The sequence below is a fragment of the Myiozetetes cayanensis genome, unplaced genomic scaffold (assembly GCF_022539395.1).
Source record: "Myiozetetes cayanensis isolate MyiCay16 unplaced genomic scaffold, myiCay2020 scf3, whole genome shotgun sequence".
In the NCBI taxonomy this organism is placed as follows: domain Eukaryota; kingdom Metazoa; phylum Chordata; class Aves; order Passeriformes; family Tyrannidae; genus Myiozetetes; species Myiozetetes cayanensis.
In genome coordinates, this window is record NW_026087521.1 from 73,556,831 (window position 1) to 73,577,128 (window position 20,298).

Here is a 20,298-nt window from a genome sequence, read left to right on the forward strand (position 1 = left end):
GCGCGAGCGCTGTGGGGACAGCGGAGGGAGCGGGAACGCTGAGGGGATGGCTCGGGGAGCGGGAACGCTGAGGGGACAGCGGGGGAAGCGGGAGCGCTGAGGGATGGCTAGGGAGCGAGCGGGGATGGCTGGGGAGGAGCTGGGGATGGCGGGAGTGGAGCGCTGAGGGGACAGCGGAGGGAGCGGGAACGCTGAGGGGATGGCTCGGGGAGCGGGAACGCTGAGGGGATGGCTCGGGGAGCGGGAGCGCTGAGGGGACAGCGGGGCCGGGCGGGGTGGGAAATCGAGCCCGAGCTGTGACCGAGCACCGGTTTGTCGACTAGAACACACAGCATCGAGCGCCGCAGTCTTTCCTGAAACACCTCGTGGCAAGGTGACTCTCCGCCGCCTCCCTGGGCAGCCCGTTCCGATGGCTCAGCACCCTTTTTGGGAAGAAATTCTTCCTGATGTCCGACCTAAACCTCTGGTGGAGCTTAAGACTGCGTGCTCTCATCCTACCACTCGTTCCCTGGGAGTAGGTCCCCCATCTGGCTACAACCTCCTGTCAGGGAGCTGGAGAGAGCGAGAAGTTCCCCCTGAGCCTCCTTTTCTCCAGGCTGAGCCCCCCCAGCTCCCTCAGCTCCTCCTCACAGGACTGACTCTCCAGACCCTCCCCCAGCTCCGTTCCCTCCCCTGGGCACTTCCAGCCCCTCAGTGTCCTTCCTGCAGGAAGGGGCCCAGAACTGAACCCAGATTTGAGGTGTGGCCTCAGCAGTGCCCAGCACAGGGGCACAGTCCCTGCCCTGGTGCTGCTGCCACACTTGCTGATCCAGGGGCCATTGGGCTCTTACCCCCTGGGCACAGCTGGGCTCATGTCCAGCCGCTGTCACAGCACCCCCAGGGCCTTTCCCACCGGGCACTTTCCAGCCCCTCTGCCCCAGCCTGGAGCTGAGGGGGTTGTTGTGACCCAAGGGCAGGACCAGCACTGGGTCTTGCTGAACCTCATCCCACTGTCCTCAGCCCATCGATCCAGCCTGTCCAGATTCCTCATGTTGTCCACAGAAGTGGATTTGTTACTAGGCACACAACAAAACAGTAATGACACAATGGAGCCAGACATCAGTGGTTTGAAAGTGTACAAAGATCTTGCACCAAAGAACATCCTGACTTGAGATAATCTTGACATGCCCAAGTCAGGATCTTGGAGTACTTTTGGTTGGCAGAGGCCTCTAGGAGTCATCTGGTGCAGCGTGTGGTCAGAGCAGGGACAGAACAGCCACATCTGTCGGTGAAAAGGAGCATAAAAATAGGGTTAACCTTGAGGAGTGTATTGATTTCGCTAAAGAAAATGTGGCTAAACACACACAAAAGATCCATGCCATTTTAATGAAAGTGAGAGTGTCATTTTCCTACTTTCATTATGCTGAGAGCAAGCACACGGGTGTGAAACACCACTCACCTGTCCAGGTCAAAGGGATTTTCAAGCATGCCAAGGTTTAAGCCAAACCTGGGGGTTATAAAACTGATCTGGCAGAAGTAAATGGCTTGAAAGATCATTTTTCCTGAAAGGCTGTTTACTCCAACAGGATGGTCACATGCAACAGCACAGTGAGTCTGGAGCTGTAGAAAGAGTGCAGAGGGGACTCCAGTAATGTTTACAAGCATCTCACCGCTGGTGATAAGACTACAGGTGGTTGTGGTTATTTATAAAATTACAAGAGGATGTTCACTGTTGACTCTTTTAACAAAAAAAAAGGGTTTTTTTCTCCCCATCAATATCAAGGAAATTTTCAAGTCCTGCCAAAGATTTTGCTTGCTATACCTGAACAAACCCCTCCTGTGTGCAAACAAGCTGTTTCTATGTCTCTTTTCTCTGTGCAGGAAAGTTACTGTTTTGCCTTGGGAAAGCCAATACCTTGAAATGAAAGCCTCCTTAAATCTTTGCTTTTCTGCTTCCATCCTTCAATCTAAAACAGCAATTCAGCATTGTCTTTATTTTAATTAGGTACAAACATCTGTGTCTGCCAAAGCACTCCCCTCAACTACCCAAAAAGAGGGAGCAGCAAGGTGGAGGTCGGCCTCTTCTCCCAGGTAACAAGAAAAAGGATGAGAGGGAAGTAAATCCTTATAAAATTCTGGGAGCCAAATCCATTCGAACACCTACAAATTTATTTATTTATGGTGGAAAATGAGTAACTTGCCTGAGTTGGATAGAGCTGGGGACAAAAACCTGAAACAAAGGAGGTGTTTACTTCATAGCTTTCAGAGATTTAGACAGCATTTACTTGTCTAAACTATAATCTTGGGGAGGATTCCTGTTTTGTCCTGCTAAAATATTCTTCTGCCCCAGTTTTGAAGGCTGGAGCTCCCTCCTCCAGGTTTGTGCACACCCAAATGTTAGGGAGATTTAGGAGTCCAAAAGTCTTTCAGAGACAGCAACCACAGAAAGTTGAAGATGTTATAAAGTTCAACGAGTTAAACATATAAATAGTTCCCCCAAACTGTTTCAACAAGCTCAGTAGCCTAACAGCTCTTAAATACAAACTCTCTCCATATGGCAACATTAATGAGGACATTTAAAATGTTTTTTTTTTAATAAACTGACTCACTAGAAACAGAGCTACTGTCCCTCAGTCACGTTTCATTTCATATTTTTTAGTGCCACAATAGAAGAACTTGCAGCTCAACACAGAAATTAATGACGTGTCCCCTGGCACTTAAATAACTCCTGTAACCTTCCAGCGCTGCCAAATCATTAACAGAGATTTGAGACATCATTTGTGACACTTGTTTCTTCTTCCCAGGTGATGGTTGGCCTGTTCACTGAGCATTTCATCTGCCAGTAACTGGTGTTTGGAGCACAGTTTGCCTCGAGTCTCAGAGCAGAGTCTGCAGAGCAGGAGCCCAGTTTATGTAAGGCACTGAGTTTGAATAGGCCACACTTGATATTTTTGCCCCATTTTAAGGTGAGCACTTTCTCTTGAGTGGCTTTCAGCTATAAAATAGGGAACACAATGTTTTATGTAAGCCAGGGACAGCCTCTTTTTTTTTTTTTTCCCCAAACAACTTATACAACGACTTGCTAAGGGGGTAAGAATAACAATCAGACCTCGGGGCAGTTAAATAATGGCCTGAGAGTGAGCAGGTAGAGGTGGCTGTGCTCTGCCTCCTGTTTGGTTTCCTGTCACATCCAGGTCGTAGCTGTTTCCCAGGAGCGTCCCGAAGGGGCTGTGAGTTTTTCTGTGTTTGCTGGGGCCCAGCTCTCTCCATGCACACCCATCCCAGAATCCAGGAGTGACTCTCCTCCTGTGAGGGAACCCGGGAGTCCCTCTCCATTATTAGGGACACTTGTGTTACTTCACACACAAACACCCTTAGGTCACTGCCCAGGGGGACCCAGCCAACTTTTTTCCAAAAAGTTAATAGCAGTGAACCGAAGTGACTCAGCACTGGAGAGACAAACCCATTTTTCATAACCTCCTGTCCCAGAACACAAGTGTTTGTGGTTTCCCCTCAGACACGAGGCTCAAAGGAAAGAACAGCCCCTGTGCCCTGAATCCAGTGTGGTTTCATGGAGTACATGTGAACAGGTTAGCTAGTTATCAGAGAGAGTATTTTTTTAAAATCTATTTTAGGCCACTGTTTGCATTTTATTCTGCTTGAAGGCCGCTGGATTAATTTTAAGGGCACCACAAGCAATTTGCTGACTTACTTTGCCATAAATTCAGTGTCTGTGTATTAATAAAACCTGCTGGCATTTTAGAGCAAAAATTCCTCCCAAAATCAGAGTGCCTTTTGCTTCAAAAATTATAGAAAGAGCATAATCATGCTGTCATCAGCCACTAACAAAAATAAGCCCTTTAAAGTTATTTCTGCTCGATAATTAGCACAGAAGCCCTTCAGAGAATTAAAAAACATCACCAAAAAATCAGGCTTGTGCTGGCACAATCCAGGGAGTGGGGTTGTATGGATTATGTTATTCAGTGAATCCAATGGGATTGGGATGGTGATATAGAGATCTGTGAATCGTGGACAAATTCCTTGCATGATGAAACAAGTTTGACTGGAGAAGAGCATCCAAATCCTACTTGCTACTTAACATCCAAAGTGCCTGCTTTATTGTGGGGTCCTGCTTGGTGAGGTTTGTGCCCACAAAGTAATTCCCTTGCTTGTAAATCTCTTGCCCAAAAGTCTCTCAATTTGATGGTGCCATTTCTGATTTAAAAAAAATAAAATTAAAAAAGTAGCCTCCAGTTTTTAAATAGCCTTTTAATTCCTGGCAGAAACTGATGCTTTCTGAATGCCTAATGAGAACCTAATGTCTCTGAGAACTGGGTCTGCAGATACAAATGTCTTCCCAAGGATAAATAAAGCTGTTTAGGAGGCCTGCTGGAATGAAAAGCAATTCAAATGTGCCCACGGTGCACAAGGGGCAGCTCCCAAGTCGGGATCAGGGAGATCCCACCCGATGCCCTTTGAGAAAAAGGCATTTAAATGAGTTGTACACTTTGCAAAGCTTCCTTGAGGCTTTAGTTTCCTTTTGTTTGTAAAAAAATAGGTAGTATTTCCCTCTTTAACAGCAGAAGTTTCTCACATGGTGTTTGAAGCCGAAAGGACTCCACATCCTGCTTTTCAACCCACTGAGCTGCAGAGATTGGGAAATCTTTTTGTCTCCTTGGTAAAGAACACCAAGGCATGGCATCAGCAACCAGCTCCCTTGGGAGACCATCCTTGTTCCTGGTTTCTTTGGCCTGTAGATAGGGATCTGCTGCTGACGTCAGTGGGAGCTGGATGAGACCTCAAAGGCAGCTGCTGGATTGAAAATCTTGACACGAGTGTGATTTCACCCCCTCATGATCAAAAAGTCACTGAGGTTCTTATCTGATGGTTCACTAAATGGATATATTGAAGTCAGAAGTAGAACAGGGAAATCAAGAGCCCAGGCCTGGCAGAGCTGTTGCAGTTTTTGAGGAAGTCTGAACGCTGGAGGGATGTGTGTTCAAATGACAGGATGGTTTGGGTTGGAAGGGACCTGAAAGACCATCTCATTCCAACCCCCTGCCATGGGCAGGGACACCTTCCACCAGCCCAGGTTGCTCAGAGCCCCATCCAACCTGGCCTTGGACACTGCCAGGGATGGGGCAGCCACAGCTTCTCTGGGCAACCTGTGCCAGGGCCTGCCCACCCTCCCAGGGAACAATTTCTCCCTGATATCCAATCTAACCCTGCTCTCTGTCAGTTTGAAGCCATTCCCCATGTCCTGTCACTCCAGGCCCTTGGAAATAGTCTCTCTCCATCCTCCTTGTGGGCACAAATGAAATGAGGAGGGGGGAGAGGGAGGCTGGGCAGAGGCACCTGCAGGGGAAGGAGCTGCTCCTGATGGCAGTGAACTGCCTGGGGACAGCACTAGGGAGAGAACGTATTCCTGGTATTCCTGGAGGAGGGAGAAGCCGCAGCAGATGGCAGCTCACCAGAAACGCGTTAAAGCAGCTGGTGCAGACACAAGATGTGGCACTGAGGGTCGGTCCAAACTGTTCTGAGGGGAGCTCTGGCTCCACTGGGAAATGAGAAACCTGCCTTCATTTCCCTCCTCAACACCAGGAGGTCCAGGCCTGTGTACCCCATTTCCTCCCAGAACAGGGACCTTCACACTATCAAATAACCTGAGGAGGGTGGGAGGAGGAGGAAGAGGAGATTCATCTCCTCTCCCACCCACTGCAGTGGTAAGGTTACTACTGACAGAAGCCCATTGTGTGACACAGCCCCACCTGCCCCCAGCCCTCCCAGTGTCAGTGCAGCTGGGGCTGTTTGGATGGTGACAGCTCTCAGGCAGCCTGGAATTCCGTGCTGCAGGGCCTGGAGCAGCTGAACCCAGCATGGCTCACAGGGTGCCTTTGGAACCTGCTTTCATCTTGGAAGTTCAGCTGTGGGACAGGCATCTCAGAACCTCCATGGCATTTCAGATCTACATGTGAGAAGTCACTTTGCCTTAGAGAAATGGAATCCTCTGGATTGGAAAAGGCCTCCGAGATCATTGAGTCCAACATTCAACTGATCACCACCTTATCAGCTAGACCATGTCCAGTGTTTCCTCAAACAGCTCCAGGGATGGGGACTCCACCACCTCCCTGGGCAGCCCATTCCAATGCCTGACCACCCTTTCCATTCACAAACACATTAAGCACTTCCTAAACTGCAAATATATCCAGAGCTGGGAACCACTACTGTCCTCACTCCCAAGACAGACTGTTTTGGATATTCTTCCCCTCTCTTTCCATTGGATGCTTGTCCACAAAAGCTCTTTTATTGTCCAAAGCACAATTGTTTTGCTTAGGTACAAGGCACACTCTGTACAAGAGTAAAGCAATCAGATGCACAGATATTTGCAGTATGTTTTCTAAGCACTAAACTGTGATTTTAAAAAATTTACACGAGCTGAAGGCACTGCCTTTGTATTTGCCACTGAAGTGCTTTTTTTGAGGAACACTGAAGTGGGTGATGCAAGGAGATAAAGAACTGAACTAAGCTTGTACTTTCTTATGAGATATAGTTAAGGGAAGAAAAGAGTAACCTAATCCCATTAAAATAGAATTTGTAAGATTCTGTTAAAAACCATTTTCTGAGTAAACAGTGTCTCAATTCCTTCGAGGTCTCCCATCCTGGAAGAGAAATCCAGTACACCAGTGTGGGGGAAAAAAACCCCAAAGCAACAAACCAAAACCACAACTTTACAAAAAGAATGCTACTTTTATTGTCAAATGCTGTAAAAAGCCTCATATAAATTTTTATAATGCTTTTCCATGTAACTTTCCCAACCACGACTAATGAAACAGTCCAGGAAAAATAGAGCAGTTGCCTTTTGGACTCTGAGGACGAGCTGCTGGCGCTGGCAGGACGAGGTGCAGCCTGTGGGACTGAACAGGTGAGAGCACTTCCTCAGCATTCCCTGGCTAAACTGCAGCATTCCCTGCTGGCTGTGGCCAGGGGGAAGGAGACAGCACATCCCTGCCCTCAGGCGAACTCCCCCCTCCGGGGCTGTTTTCCATCCTGGATCCCACGGCTCGGGCCTTGAACAACTGACCTAGAAAAATAACACTCGTGTGACACCCCAGCAAGGCAAATTCCACAGTGCAACGTTGGATTTGGGAATGCTGGCAGGTTTTCCTTTCTTCAACTCCTTCTGCAGCCCACAGAAGCCCTGCTGATGTCCTGGACCTAAGGCCACTCGCTCCCGCTGGTTGGAGACCACGGTGTGCAAAAGCTCAGCTGCGGCTCCCAGTCCAAGGTTCCTCCCCAGTTCCAGGGAATTCACATCCAGGTGCTTCACTTCCATCGACACACTCATGTTTTCCCTGCTGGAACAGGATAAGCTTCCCAGCAAAGCTCTGCTAACGAGTTGCATACAACAATTCCACGTTTTAACCAAAGTCTAACAAAAACAGACTCCCAGAAAATAAATTTGCACATGGTTGCAATCATCAAGCCATTTCAGGATCTTTGGTACTCCAAGAATAAGAAAAATAAATGGCACAGTGACAAACATCACCAAAGGAAAACACACAACCATCCAAAGGAATCAGACAAAAATAACAAAGGATATGTTGTACTTCCACTTTTTTTTTGAAAGCCAGTGTACAATAACCTGCTGTTCTCTTTAACCCATTACAGTGTCACAGTTTCACCTTTAAAAAAAAAACCCAAACCCCTACCATCCTAAAAGCAGCAGTTAATATTGTTTAACTTGGCTTGCTGATTAAAATAATGCTATGGGTTTAAAAAAAAAAATTAAAAAAAAAATCAACTACCACAATACAGGAGTTTATGCTAGATAGGCTGCAGGCTGTTTCCCTATGGATATAACTCCTATGTGAGCACTGATATGATTAATCATCTGCAGTTTTACATGAGTTGTTATTACCTTGAGTGTTACAAAGAGAAGGGTTGAGCTTTTGCCCGAGTTTGTAAACCAGTGAGTATGTACAGACACAGTTGTTTAATAGATAGCTTTAAATTAGGTGTGTATTCATCTGCCCTCCCCCAAACCCCACAGGAACAAAAGAAAACCACCAGATCACCAGTATCACTGAGCATTTGCAGTTTCCATGAAACTTGCCTTAGCAAGTCCAAGCAAAGACTTGTTTTTAGGTCATGTTAAAAGGGTCACTGTGGGCTTTTGGAAGGTGGTGCTTGCAGGAATTCCAATTCCAAGTGCACACAGCGCCCCAGGAATGAGCCTGGAAATGAAACCCAAGCAGAACTGTTTTGAATAGCAGTGTCCTTTTGGGGCCAAGTTTCATCTCAGGGATTTTCTGCCTGAGCTCCTCTGCCTTGGATGGAAGGCCTGGGAAAAGGCATTTCCTTTCCTGGGAAGCCTGGGGAGCCATTGGGGCACTGCCAGGGTGAAGTGGGGAGGGGGGATTTAAGAGTTGCTGGTTTTGGACAGCCTTTGGATGGCCTCGGGTTGAGGGTGGGGAATTTCTGAGGGCCCCTGTCCCAGCAGCAGCCAGAGGGGCAAGAACCAGCACAAGGGCTGGGGGAAACCTGGGACAGCCCTCAGGCTGAAGTTTAGCGTAGACATGTTGTGATAAAAGCCTGGGTAAACTCTGGGCCCTGAGGCACCAGCTGCTCCTCCTGCATGAGCTGGAGAGTGAAGCTTTGTTGTACAAAGGACAGACAGGAGATGCTTAAGGGAGACAGAACACTGGAAGAAAGACATCACTGAAGCCCTGGAGGGACCCAAGAGCTGGATCAGAGAAGGCAGCTGGATCAGGGAAGGCTACCTGCACATCAGGAAGGCACTGATGCACAGAACTCTTGCTGGTAAATGGTCTCTTAGGCAGCAGCACAACCCCCCAGTGTGTTTTTCAAAGCATACAAGTCTTTCAGAACAGCTGATAGAGCAGTAAATATTTTTCTAATGGTTTTCCAAAAGTCACTTCCATATTGCTGCCAAGGCCAGGGGTCTTTCCCACTGGATGCCCAAAGGTCCTGAGGGGGCTGCAGAGGTTTTAGGTGCCTTTCACTGGTGTTCATCCCGTGGCCACATTAGAGAGAGACAATACCAGGAGACTGAGCCCACTGGGGACTCCTGGGACACTCCACTTCCTTGAGTTGGGCAGAGGCTGCTCCAGGGCATTCTGGAAAGAAAAGGATTCCTACTGCCTGGAACTTCTTAGGGGAGAGAAAAAAAAAAAAAAAAAAAAGGAAAACACCCCAATTTGATCCCTTTTTCTAGAGTCCATTTTGCACAGAGAGAGAAAAGGCTGCCTGAGTTCTGAGCAGCACTAAGGTGATGAGCTGTACAGCAGAGGCAGGAATGCAGTCCTGGGAACTCCCCCATCCCTTCAAGACTTTGTACATCGGAACGTTTCCCTTCTCTTCAATGTCTTGGTCGTTTCTATCCAGATTCCTCTTTTTAATCCTGCAGCTGCCAGCAGGCATCACCACCTTGAACAGCCACACCCATCAGAAATGCCACTACTGACATCAGAAATGCCCCTACACAGACCACAGATGGCACTGCCACACACGGTGGGGAAAGGAAGGGAGCGTGGGCTGATCAATCCCAGAGTGGGAGGCAAACGAGAGCAGAAGCAGGACACTGCTATTTAAAATAATTCCATGGGGTATCTGCAGCCCACAAATGGAAAACCCTCGAGCAGCTGCTCAGAGAAGTTGGCAAATGTGAGCATTTTTTTTTTATTATTATTTTTTTTTTTATACTGCATATCTAAAGCCCAGCAGGTGAGCAGGCCAACAACAACACTGCACCAAATGATATGTTTGCCCTCCTGGGGTGCATTAGATGGTTTACAGTACAAACAAAGCCACAGTACAGAGAGAGGCAGGATTAACCGTTATCCACACATAGGCAGTGCAGGAAAAAGGGATGCACGTTCCTTTTATTCCAGTACCTTTGTATAATAAAGTTAACAAAAATATTCAAATATTAAAAAAAAAGAAAGAAAACAAACAAACAAGAAAAGGAAAACAAAACAAAACCCAAGCCAGCTGGCACTGCCAACTAATTCCTGTAGTAGTCTCAGAAACCCTAATCCTGTAGGATTTCCGTGTGAAGTCGATGTGCACCAGAGTCAATGTGCTGATAACAACGCCAAGCGGGTCTGGTGATGCACTACCTGAGGTTTGTGGTTTCAGTTCCCTCTGGGGCTTTCGGGTCCTGCCTCACAACTTCCCAGCTTTCATGTAGGAAGGGATGGAGCCACGCTGAGTGAGCCCTTCAAACCTCTTGTAGGTGTAGTTGAGGAAAACCCAGTCTTTGGATTTGTAGTCAGGCTCCGTCGTGTTTGGCACTGCAATTCACCGGCAAAAGCAAACACGTGGGGGGAAAAGAAACAACAAACAGTTAAAACCAGTGGTGCCTCTAGGAGGACTTTCCACAGATATAAACAGCCCTGAACTCTTTACTTCCCTCCCCAGCAGAAATTCCTGGAAGAAATCCTGTGTTTAATCAGGTCAGTTGCCTTTTGTCAGTGGTCTGAGAAGTGGTCTCAGAAGAAAACTCTGCTTTGAGTTTTCTGAGCATTCTGAGTTTTCAACTTCAGAATAGAACTCTGAAGTTGAAAAAGGGGGTTCTTTTGTTTGTTTGGGGTTTTTTTTATTGTATCTACACACTGCACCAGGCTGCCAGACCTTGAGAGGAACCTCTCACACACCCACAGGAGACAGGATTACAAAACCCATCACATTTACGATGCTCTGAGCGCAACAAACACATTTACACACCACAGACGAGACACAGCCAAGTTCTCCCAAGAGAATATTAAATCTCCAAGGACTTCTCTGCTTAAAGCTTCAGCAAGGCTTGCACAGCCTCATTTCTGTGCAGGCTGCCATCCTGCACGCTGACAGTCACTGGGCTTTGCATTTACCTCTCTGGCTGCTGCTTTTATACCTTTGTAACAATATTTCCAAGTCTGTATTTAGGGATCCACAACTACAAAATCACTTCCAGTGAGTCTGAAGTGCCAAAACAACACAAGTGCTCCTGACATTACCCAAATATGGACTTAAACAGCTTTACTGAGGCATTGGAGATGAGTTGTTTTGCATTTAAAGGAGATTTTAATGCAAAGCCATCAAGGACAAACTTCCCCCCCCCCCAAAAAAAAAAAAAAAAAAAACAACAAACCAAAACCACCCAAACCCAGCTTTTGTATAATTCTTATGGATTATGTTTTACCAAAATCTGCAGGACAGGAAACTGTACTGCTTTTTGTGCTCACTGTCTGTGCCAACTGTTTTTACCAACTGACTGAGCTCTGAAATTTCCTGGGCTTCTTTTGTTTTCTACTCCAAAGTCCTAAGGAAGGAGAAGCTCTAAAGAGATCCCAGGTTTACAGTTATATTTCAAAGGAAGTCTCTAGATGGGGCCTGAGTGTGAGGGCATCAGAAAAATGAATGCAAACAGCAAGCAAAGCTCCTGGGGAGAACTTTTTTTCTGGCACGTTCCAGATGGAAACGTGGCAGTTCCAGCGACAGTCTCACCTGGCTGTAAAATATCGGACTCGGGGAATTCATCGAAGTTGGAAGTGTCATCAATGCTCTTGATTTCTATGGGGATTGCAGCTGGCCTTTCCCTGCAAGCAGAAATAGATGCCAGCACGGTGAAGAGCAGGAAAAGACACCCAGCTGCAGTTGTGTTTAACTGGGGTTTTACTCCCCTTTCATTGGGGTTCCCCTGGGCCCAGCAAGGTGTGGCCGACTCACCTGTTTCTGCCATTCTCTGCTTCCCTATCTAGCACTGGGATCTTCCTGGCAGGCTTGGGGAAAACATCATTTTCCCATTAACTGGAAGAGCATTCCAGGCTTATCTGGCTCCCAGCTATCGCTGCCATCACAGGCCCAGCCCACCCAGCCCAGCAGGATTTCACTTGCACTTGGAGCCATCAGATGTGCTGCTTTCCAATCCCAGTGCTCATCCAAGCACCTTCCCACTGCAGCTCCTGCTCCTGCCACTCTCGCCAGCATCTCCCATCCCGAACAGGTTGGCTCTGACACCTTCCTGCTTCAGCAGCTCCACAATCAGGGAGCCCTGGAAAGACTTTGAAGGTGCTTTGGAAACTGCCCACGGGACCTGTCCCACAAAAACCTTCCCACTGGGCCCTGTGGGAAAGGCAGGCATTTCCAGCTGGGAACTCAGGCAGTTGTGATTGTTACAGTTACAATTAAACAACCTGAGGCACCTCTGATCAGATCCACGAGTTCTGCAAGGCCCGAACACCTTCGCTGTCACCCACCCACTGCCTGCAGCTGCCTTTCAAAATCAAAGATAAACTGGAGATAATCACCCTTGACATCACAGGACGTGAAATTCTTGCTTTCCTGGCTTTTATTCTCTCTCCAAGATGTGTGTGTGTATTACCTGATATGTCCCCAGTCTACTCCTTCAAAAAAGGGATGACTTTTTATTTCCTCTACTCCATTGCTCCCGATTCTGTTTTCCGAGTCGGTACAAAACCTGAAAAAGGGAAAAAAAAATAAAGGGAATGTTACAATAAATACAACCAGGAGCAACAGCATCCTGCAGCAAGAGTTTCAGGAGGTTCTTTCAGGAAGTTGCATCCAGGAGAGATGAGAAATAGAGGCAGAATATTGTGAGTCCCAAAAGAGAAAGTTCCAATGTCGACAACTTCCACCTTTTCTGAACCTTTGCATCCCAACTTTGGAGGTTTGTGAAAAGCTGCTGCCTGTTCCAGCCCTGTAAGATTAGTCTGGAATGGAGGCTTAAATCCCTACTGCCAGGAGAGGGTGAGAATTCCAACGCTTCACCCAGCTGTCCTTTGCATGTGCTACAGTTTTTTTTGCACTGCCCTTTGCAGACCCTTCGAGGGGGGCAAAAGGTGTCACAGTGACACAAAAAGGGAGCTCTGCAACATGGTGTGACCCCCACAAACAGAAAACCTTGGGCTTGCCAAGCTTGGAGTCCTCTGGAGACCTCTTGGAAACGGGAAACCCTTGGCAGCACAGGCAGGGTGGTTTTGACCTCATTTTAGTAGATTATCTCCAACTAAAGATGTTTGACCCTGATTTAAATCTTGCCATGTGTGGAAGCAAACTAATAAATGCCAGTAGTCGTTGCATGAGCAAATTCATGAGCAAGACATGCCAAAAAAAAATACACTGAAATAATTAAAAACCCCCCAAGCACAGCCAGGGTTGAGGAGGAAGAATTCCCTGGCAAAGAACTCGGGATGCTGACAACATGCAGGAAGGCTGAGCAGAGCACTGGAGAAATAGAGACTGAAAAAGCAATAAAACTCTTTTACACAATGATTTGAGCTGTTGGTACCACTGTAGCTGGATTCAGGATCACTGGTTTATTAGTTACGCTTTTGTTTGTGCTGCTGAAGCATTGATTGAACAATAAATAACAAATTCTAGTTTTGTGAAGTACATTCCCCCTTTCTGCCTGCAACAAAACTGTGGAAGTTTCTAATATTAACTTGGAAAAGGAAAAAAGAAAAAAAAAGAGCAAAAAATACCAGAGCCAAAACCCACATCCCCTCCCTAACACCTCAAAGCCTCCCAGGACAAGAGAGCATTTCTCTGCCTGACCCTGTCACTGAACCCCTCACAAAAACGTCCAAGCAAACTGATTAAAATGGATTAAAATCTGGAATTCTGGAACAAGTGCACAAATCCAAAGCATCCAAAGGTTTCTGCTCAGTGCACGCAGTGGTGGTGAGCAGTCATTTCTTAGTCTCCTCTGGGAAGAGAAAAGGTGTGTGCTAATCCCCTTTTTTCTCCTTTTTTCCCTGCCTGCTCTGTTTCTCCTGATACCATGGTACAAATCAAGATGATTCCAGGTTATTCCTTCATGTGAAACCCATGGCAAAGGGGGGGAAAATAAAATAATCCATCAAGGATGGTGACACAGAAGAAACCAACTGTCCCTCCAACATGAAACTTCCTTCCTGCAGAACAGGAACTGAACCTGGAAGGTGCCCCTGGCTGAGCAAGTGGGGCTTTTCTTACTGACCTCAGGATTAGATCCTTGGCTTTGTCCGAAATGGGCACCTCTGGAGGAAATACCAACGTCTCTTTCCAGTTCATGACTTTCCTGTAAGTCTCCTGAGGGGTTTCTGAGCAGAAAGGTGGATACCCTGCACAAATAAAGAAGAAATGAAGGAGCTTTTCCCAGGAGAGCCAAGTGACCCAAATCTCACGAGCCCCAAAAGCTTCCTCTTCTGAATCAGTGGAAAAATGTTACCTTTGAACAGTTTTTTTCCAAGTTCTTTAACTTACCTATTAGCATTTCATACATGATCACTCCCAAAGACCACCAGTCACACAGCTTGTTGTAGCCAGTCTGCATGAACACCTCTGGTGCAATGTAGTCTGGGGTTCCAACAGTGGAATAGGCCTGAGGAGAACAAAACAACAAAAAATGGAATAAACTCTTTAAAAGATCAGTATTACAGTTTTACACCTTGCAAAACCTTTTCCTGGGCATTCACGTGTCTTTGGGCAAGAATGAATATGAGAATTTAGAGTAAAATCTCAATATTGAAAGAGTAAACATGGAGAGCCTTGAAAGTAAATGAGAATCATGCTCCTAAATGTGCTGAAACCATGGAATATTCCCACTGCAATAGGAGAAGGACATGTCAGCAGAGTTTCAGGCAGCTCTGCATTTTACTGAACAGACCTGGGACATTTAGAGTTGAACCAATGGAAAACCAAAAAGAGGGCTCCTTTCCCAAAATGTTGAGGCAAGTTGATTTTGGCCTTTTCTTCTCTCTGTTGGACTGGTCTCCCCACCCTCCCCAGCTCTGCCACATCTGTCTTGACTGACCTGGAGATGCAGTTTTTTCAGGGCTCTGATTCCAAGCAGGAATAGAGCCCCTGTGGGATTGCATGTCTTGTGAGGGAAGAAGAGACAACCCCAAAAAGCTCATTGGGAAGAGAGCACTTCTTAAAAGGAGTGTGCAAACTAAAAAGTCCCAAAATGGGAAAATTGAAGGTGTTTTTTTTTTTGCACCTGCTGCTTAGGGAAAATCACAGATAGGAATGAAACTCTGCAATCCCAGACACAGAACACTTCCCTTTGGTTCAGTGAATGCCAAAGCTCCCTTTATTATGTGACCACTCTTCATTATAAAGCTGCTGCCAACACTCCAGTGCCAACACGCTCCCAAAACTTTACTTAATGATTTATGTTTTGAGGGTTTGGGGCAAAAAAACCCCCAAATATTAGTTAATGAACTCACCAGCTGTCGCCTGTTCTTCTTCCATGTTTCTGCTTTCCTCTTGGAGTTCATATTCTGAAATGCTAATTTGCAAAACAGTTATTAGATAATAAGTGAATTTGTGAGAATTAAGAGAAAAAAGATGGGTAAGATTTCGTTCTTAAAGGATAACTTTTGTATCTTTAGAGTCCTTTAGTCTGGAAACAAATATTCAGTGGTCACTGAAACAAGGGGGAAATTGGAATAACTACTGCCCAGTTCACACTCATGTAAGTAGGACACATTATCAGCAACTCTAAATTAGAACTTGCTAAAAGTTTTAGAGATTGATCCCAGATCAGCTTCTGAGAAGCTTCATGAGATTGTCACTGACTGCAGTTCTTTGGCACGAGGATCCCCTGCCCCTCCTGACAGCATTTCTGTAACTTCACTAACATTAAATTATTGTAATTACAGACACACCACATGAAGGATTCATATCTAATGTGCAGAAACAGGGGGACACCACAGAAATCCTCATTTCTTTCCTGTCCCAGGGAACGAGCTTTTCCAGTTTTCCAAGGAAAGGCCAAGCCAGCCTGCCCAGTCTTGCAGAAACCCATGTGCCATGTGCAGCTGCAGTTCCCAACTATTTACATGCTGAACTGGGGCAGCTCATACTCACAGAAGTCACTTGGTGGGTTGTGTGTGAGGTTCCTGTAGAACTCTGTCCTGTGAGCTTTCTTTAGGCCTGTGCAGAGCCCAAAATCAGACAGCTTTACATGACCCTAAAAAAAAAAAGGATAAATAATCAGAGAATGTGAAAACATTCTTGAGAAAGGCAGTGCTTGGGAAAAAAAAAAAAAAAAAGGTTTTAATAACTGCACAAACTTTCACAGGACAAGCAGGCAAATAAAGGCTGAACCTTGGGGTACTGGCAGAGTGGGGGTTCTCTCCAACAGGTTATTTTTCCCCTCAAAATGGTCATATCTACAATTTTGCAATAGCTTTGCCTGGTTTTGTTTTGAACTGGATATCCCTGTGACTGAGAAAAGGCTCCAGGACAAAATTCCTTTGGCCTTGTTTTGCTTTAATCAGGTTTCCAGACATCAGTGCTGGCTGGAACCCCTCAAAGCTGACAGTCTTGTGTGGGTTGTGGTGATGGTTGGGCTGGATGGTCTCAGAGCTCTTTTCCAACCTCAGCAATCCTGTGGTGATTAACTGGGCTCACTTTATGGTCAGTCAGAGTGTTGTGAAGGGGAATATGAGCATCTGGACACCACAAGTGGGGGGGTTTCTCCCTTAAAAGCCTTGCTCTGTAAGGCTTCCCAACAAAACCCCAGGGGGTTCTGGCTTCGTTTAAGCACACAGGGCAAGTGCAGTGCCCATTTCGTGCCAGTTGAAGTCACAGAGGTGGCACTCCAGGCTCCCACCGAGCAGCACCGTGACCTACACACCGGGATCCTGGAAGTTCACCGTGCTCAGGACATGCCTTGGCATCCAGCAGAAGGTTGTCTGGCTTAATATCCCTGTGGATAAATCCCAGCTGGTGAATGGCATCTATGGCCAGCACAGTCTCAGAGATGTAGAACTGGGTCTCCTCCTCTGACAAGGTGTCTTTCTTCATCAGCAAGGTCATCATGTCACCTGAGCAGAGAGAGGGAAAACCCAGCTCAGAACCAGAACATTCCAATCACCAGACTCCGAGAAACCCCAGCAGAATCCAAATTTAACCTTGGAACTGGCCCTACAGCTACTAATTATAAAACTGTGACTGCAAAGACCTACAAACCCAATTGACTTTTTCAGGAAAAGGGATGTGAAGCTGCTGAAAGTCCCAAACAGGGATTTTAATTGGACAGCCCAGGAAAACACAGTGAATTTTCACACATGTTACACTTATTGCACAGGGGCTTTTTCCTCATTTCTTTTTACTGTTAATAACTCCAGCAGTATGGAGAATTATTTAATTTAAGTCTACTTAACCTCCCTTTATAACCTTTCCCCTTCCCCTAAAAATCAGGAATGGTCACACACCTGCAACTTCATTTAACCAAAAAGTTCAGAAGAAGTGCCTGTACACCCAAAGGCCCAGCACACAGCTCACCTCCAGGCAAGAACTCCATGATCAGGTAAAGATTCCTTTTATCCTGAAAGCTGTAGAACATTTTCACTACCCAGGCTCCATCTGCTTCAACCAAAATATCTCTTTCTGCTCGGATGTGGGCCACCTGAAATTTTGTTTTAAATTCCTGTTATTAGAGTACAATGAAATATTTCAACATAATTGTATATTCCTAGTCCTGTAAAATATTTTTCAAGATGTTTAGCAAAAAAACCCTTATTTTCATGTGCTTTTCCTACTGATTTGTCATGATTTTTTTACTAGATCCTACAAAAAGTCCCCCAGAAACCCACAGAAGTTAACTCAGTGTTGAAAATAACAGTTCACACAATTTTGCAAAAGAAATCTCTAGAAACACAACTTATCACGCTGGTTTTGTTTGTTAGAAAGAACAAAGCTGCTTGAAAAGATGGAAGTGTTTCTCTAGTGAAACACAAGGTAAATGATGGGTAAGGTTTGGACTAAAGTTAAAAAAAAGTCCCTTTTTTTTTAATCTGCCTTTTCACTTGAGAAATCCATCCTTGATTTCTTTGCTGAAGTACTTGCTGTGTCCTCACAGTGAATTTGGAGCTAAAAAAGTCAAAGCAAACCCCAAACCAACCAACCAAAAAAAGCAAAGCAAATTAAGATAACACGACAAAACCCACCTAAAAATGCAAAGCAAAGGAAAACAAAGTCAACGAAACACCTGTTGGTGTCTCACCATTAAAAGAGTTTTTACTGTGGCACAGGACCATTTCTCAAGAAACACTCCCCTTGAAATGCAGTTTTACAGGTTCACTGCTATAAGGTCCATGTTGATAAAGGGAGAAAATAAAAATAGAGTCTTTGTCACTATTCCAAAATTGGTTGTAAATCAAATATTTTTTAAATGCTGTTCCATGACCTTATTTCCTAATTTCTGCTTCTTTCATGCTGTGCTGGCAACTCCACTGTTTCAAAGATGGCAAATACCTTCTGGACAGGCTAAGTCTGGAATTTGGGGGATTTGGACACCACAAACCTGCTCCTTCTCCAGCATATCTGCCTTTCTTAGGATCTTCATTGCATAAATATGCCCCGTGTCCTTCTTCTGAACCAGGCGTACCTGTGAGGAGACACAACCCACTTTAGCCTTCCCTGCCTCAGGAACCACCTCCTGGCAGGGAATTCTCCTGGCAGGCTCCAAACTGCCAGGCACCGACCAGTTCTAATTAATTGATCACCAGACTCCTCCCGCTCGGAGAGCTGCACAAACAGCTCCCCTTCTGCAAAGGAACCCCCCACCTGGAGCTTTTCATTCTGTGATTCAAACGTTTTAGTGCCACAAACCTCCCCAAACGCTCCTCTTCCTATGACTTTCAGGGACTCAAAGTCATCCAGGCCGAGTCTGGTCCTCTTCAGCCTCAGGAACTCGGTTTCCTTGCGGGCGTGCTGGGACCTGCGCAGCTTTTTCTGAGGAGACAACGGCAATTCCTAAGTCCCTTGGCAGCAGGAACTCGAGCTATGCCATCTCCCTTCTCTCCCCGGAATCCCAGGGGGAGAGGGAAATGTAAAAAAGAGCGGTGTTCGTGGTGCTCGGGCACCTGCAGGGCCGTGCCTGGAGACGGCACCGCTTAAAGCCGCAAGGTGGCATCGCACTCCCACATTCCTTCTCCACAGGTCCCAAAAACCTCAGCGACGGCCCAGCCGCTCTTCCTGCTTACTTCCCTGCCTATCCTGAGGGCAGACTGGTGTAATGGACCTGGAAAAAACAACTTAGTGACCACAGCTCTTCGAGAGGCAACCAGAGATCCGTCCTCATCCTCATTCAAACGGAGCAAAGCTGGGCCAGTTCGTTGTCTAAATCAAGGAAAAACCTTCAGCATTTTGCTTTCTAAGCACATCCCACCTTTTTATTCCTTGCCAAATGTAATAGCAAACAATTTCAATCTTTGATAAACATGCTGTGGCCACGTGTCATGAGAACTAAGGGTGGCATGAAAAGCCTTAGCCAGCTCTTGGAGGGATGATTCAAGCACATTCCCAGATTTCCCTAACAAACAGGTGGTTTTTTTTAGAGGGGCAACACTGAATTACAAAACCAAACTTGCTGTCTTGCTGGGTGATGTTTCTGTAGGCTCCTCAAATCCTATTTTTGAAGCAGCTTTTAAGGTGATTTAAGTAGTATTTTTTACCTCCTCATCTGCAAGGCCTTCCTCCTCCATAGCCACTTCCAGCTTCTTCTGCCTGCCAGGGAGAGAAACAGGGGATGGTTTATTAAAGCCCAAACACTGCAGCAAGACAACACCTTTGCTTCACATATTCCAACCCCTGAAGAATTTGCCTCAGATAGAAATGGGAAGGCTCAGAGCCCACTCCACCCAGTTACTCATTTGTTTGTGCCCAAAAGCTGTGGAAAGCAAATTTAAGCACATACTTCTGGATTTGCAGAATTGGGCATTAAATATATAATAATCCCTCTAATGACTTACATTTCTTCACGTCTCCTGAATTAAGGCTGGTTTTATCAGTTAGGGTTACAAAGCAGAATAAAAATGGCTTTTTCACGGTTTCTGTCTCAGTTCTACCTCCAGCACCTCCAGCTTTCAGCCCCACCAGTCCAAGGCTCTGAGTGGGGAGCAGAGCCTGGCAATCCCCCCCAGCTGGCAGGGGGTCAGCACATGGCAATGTGGCTGCTGGACCCCTCTTTTTCCACCCTCAGGATGTTTCTTGCCAGCTGTCGGGGGGCAGCTTTCCGAAGGCTGGTTATCCACTGGCAGCAGCCAAGACTTGGAAGGCTGGTGGTGTCTCTCTGCACTTGGGGAAGTGCAGCAGCATCCCCCACATCAAAGGCCCTCAGCAGACAGTCTGTTCTCCCAACTGGAGTCAACTCCACTCCATGGAATAATGAGGAAATGTGATGGAGAGAAGCCCTGTTGCTTGAGTGAAAACCCCCCAGTTAAAACCAGAGGGCCAGGGAGTGATAATTTCACACTCTGGTGCCAATCTAAGACACAACCCTGAGCACAGTCACACGCCTGG

The 20,298-nt window shown here is 46.3% G+C and overlaps 1 protein-coding gene across 3 annotated transcripts in view; it reads right to left on the reverse strand.

Annotated features, from left to right (window-relative positions):
• Window positions 1-6,706: 6,706 nt before the first annotated feature.
• Window positions 6,707-20,298, reverse strand: part of STK38L (serine/threonine kinase 38 like) — a 35,314-nt gene continuing 21,722 nt past the window's right edge. For all 3 annotated transcript variants that reach the window (XM_050324573.1, XM_050324572.1, XM_050324574.1), the window contains exons 3-14: window positions 19,452-19,503; window positions 18,607-18,729; window positions 18,299-18,382; window positions 17,278-17,401; window positions 16,663-16,817; window positions 15,856-15,958; window positions 15,213-15,274; window positions 14,248-14,365; window positions 13,982-14,105; window positions 12,365-12,460; window positions 11,488-11,579; window positions 6,707-10,292 (exon numbers count right to left, since the gene is read on the reverse strand). In XM_050324573.1, coding sequence (XP_050180530.1) covers window positions 10,165-10,292; window positions 11,488-11,579; window positions 12,365-12,460; window positions 13,982-14,105; window positions 14,248-14,365; window positions 15,213-15,274; window positions 15,856-15,958; window positions 16,663-16,817; window positions 17,278-17,401; window positions 18,299-18,382; window positions 18,607-18,729; window positions 19,452-19,503 — 1,261 coding nt within the window. In that variant the 3' untranslated portion in view covers window positions 6,707-10,164. The remainder of the gene's footprint in view (window positions 10,293-11,487; window positions 11,580-12,364; window positions 12,461-13,981; window positions 14,106-14,247; window positions 14,366-15,212; window positions 15,275-15,855; window positions 15,959-16,662; window positions 16,818-17,277; window positions 17,402-18,298; window positions 18,383-18,606; window positions 18,730-19,451; window positions 19,504-20,298) is intronic.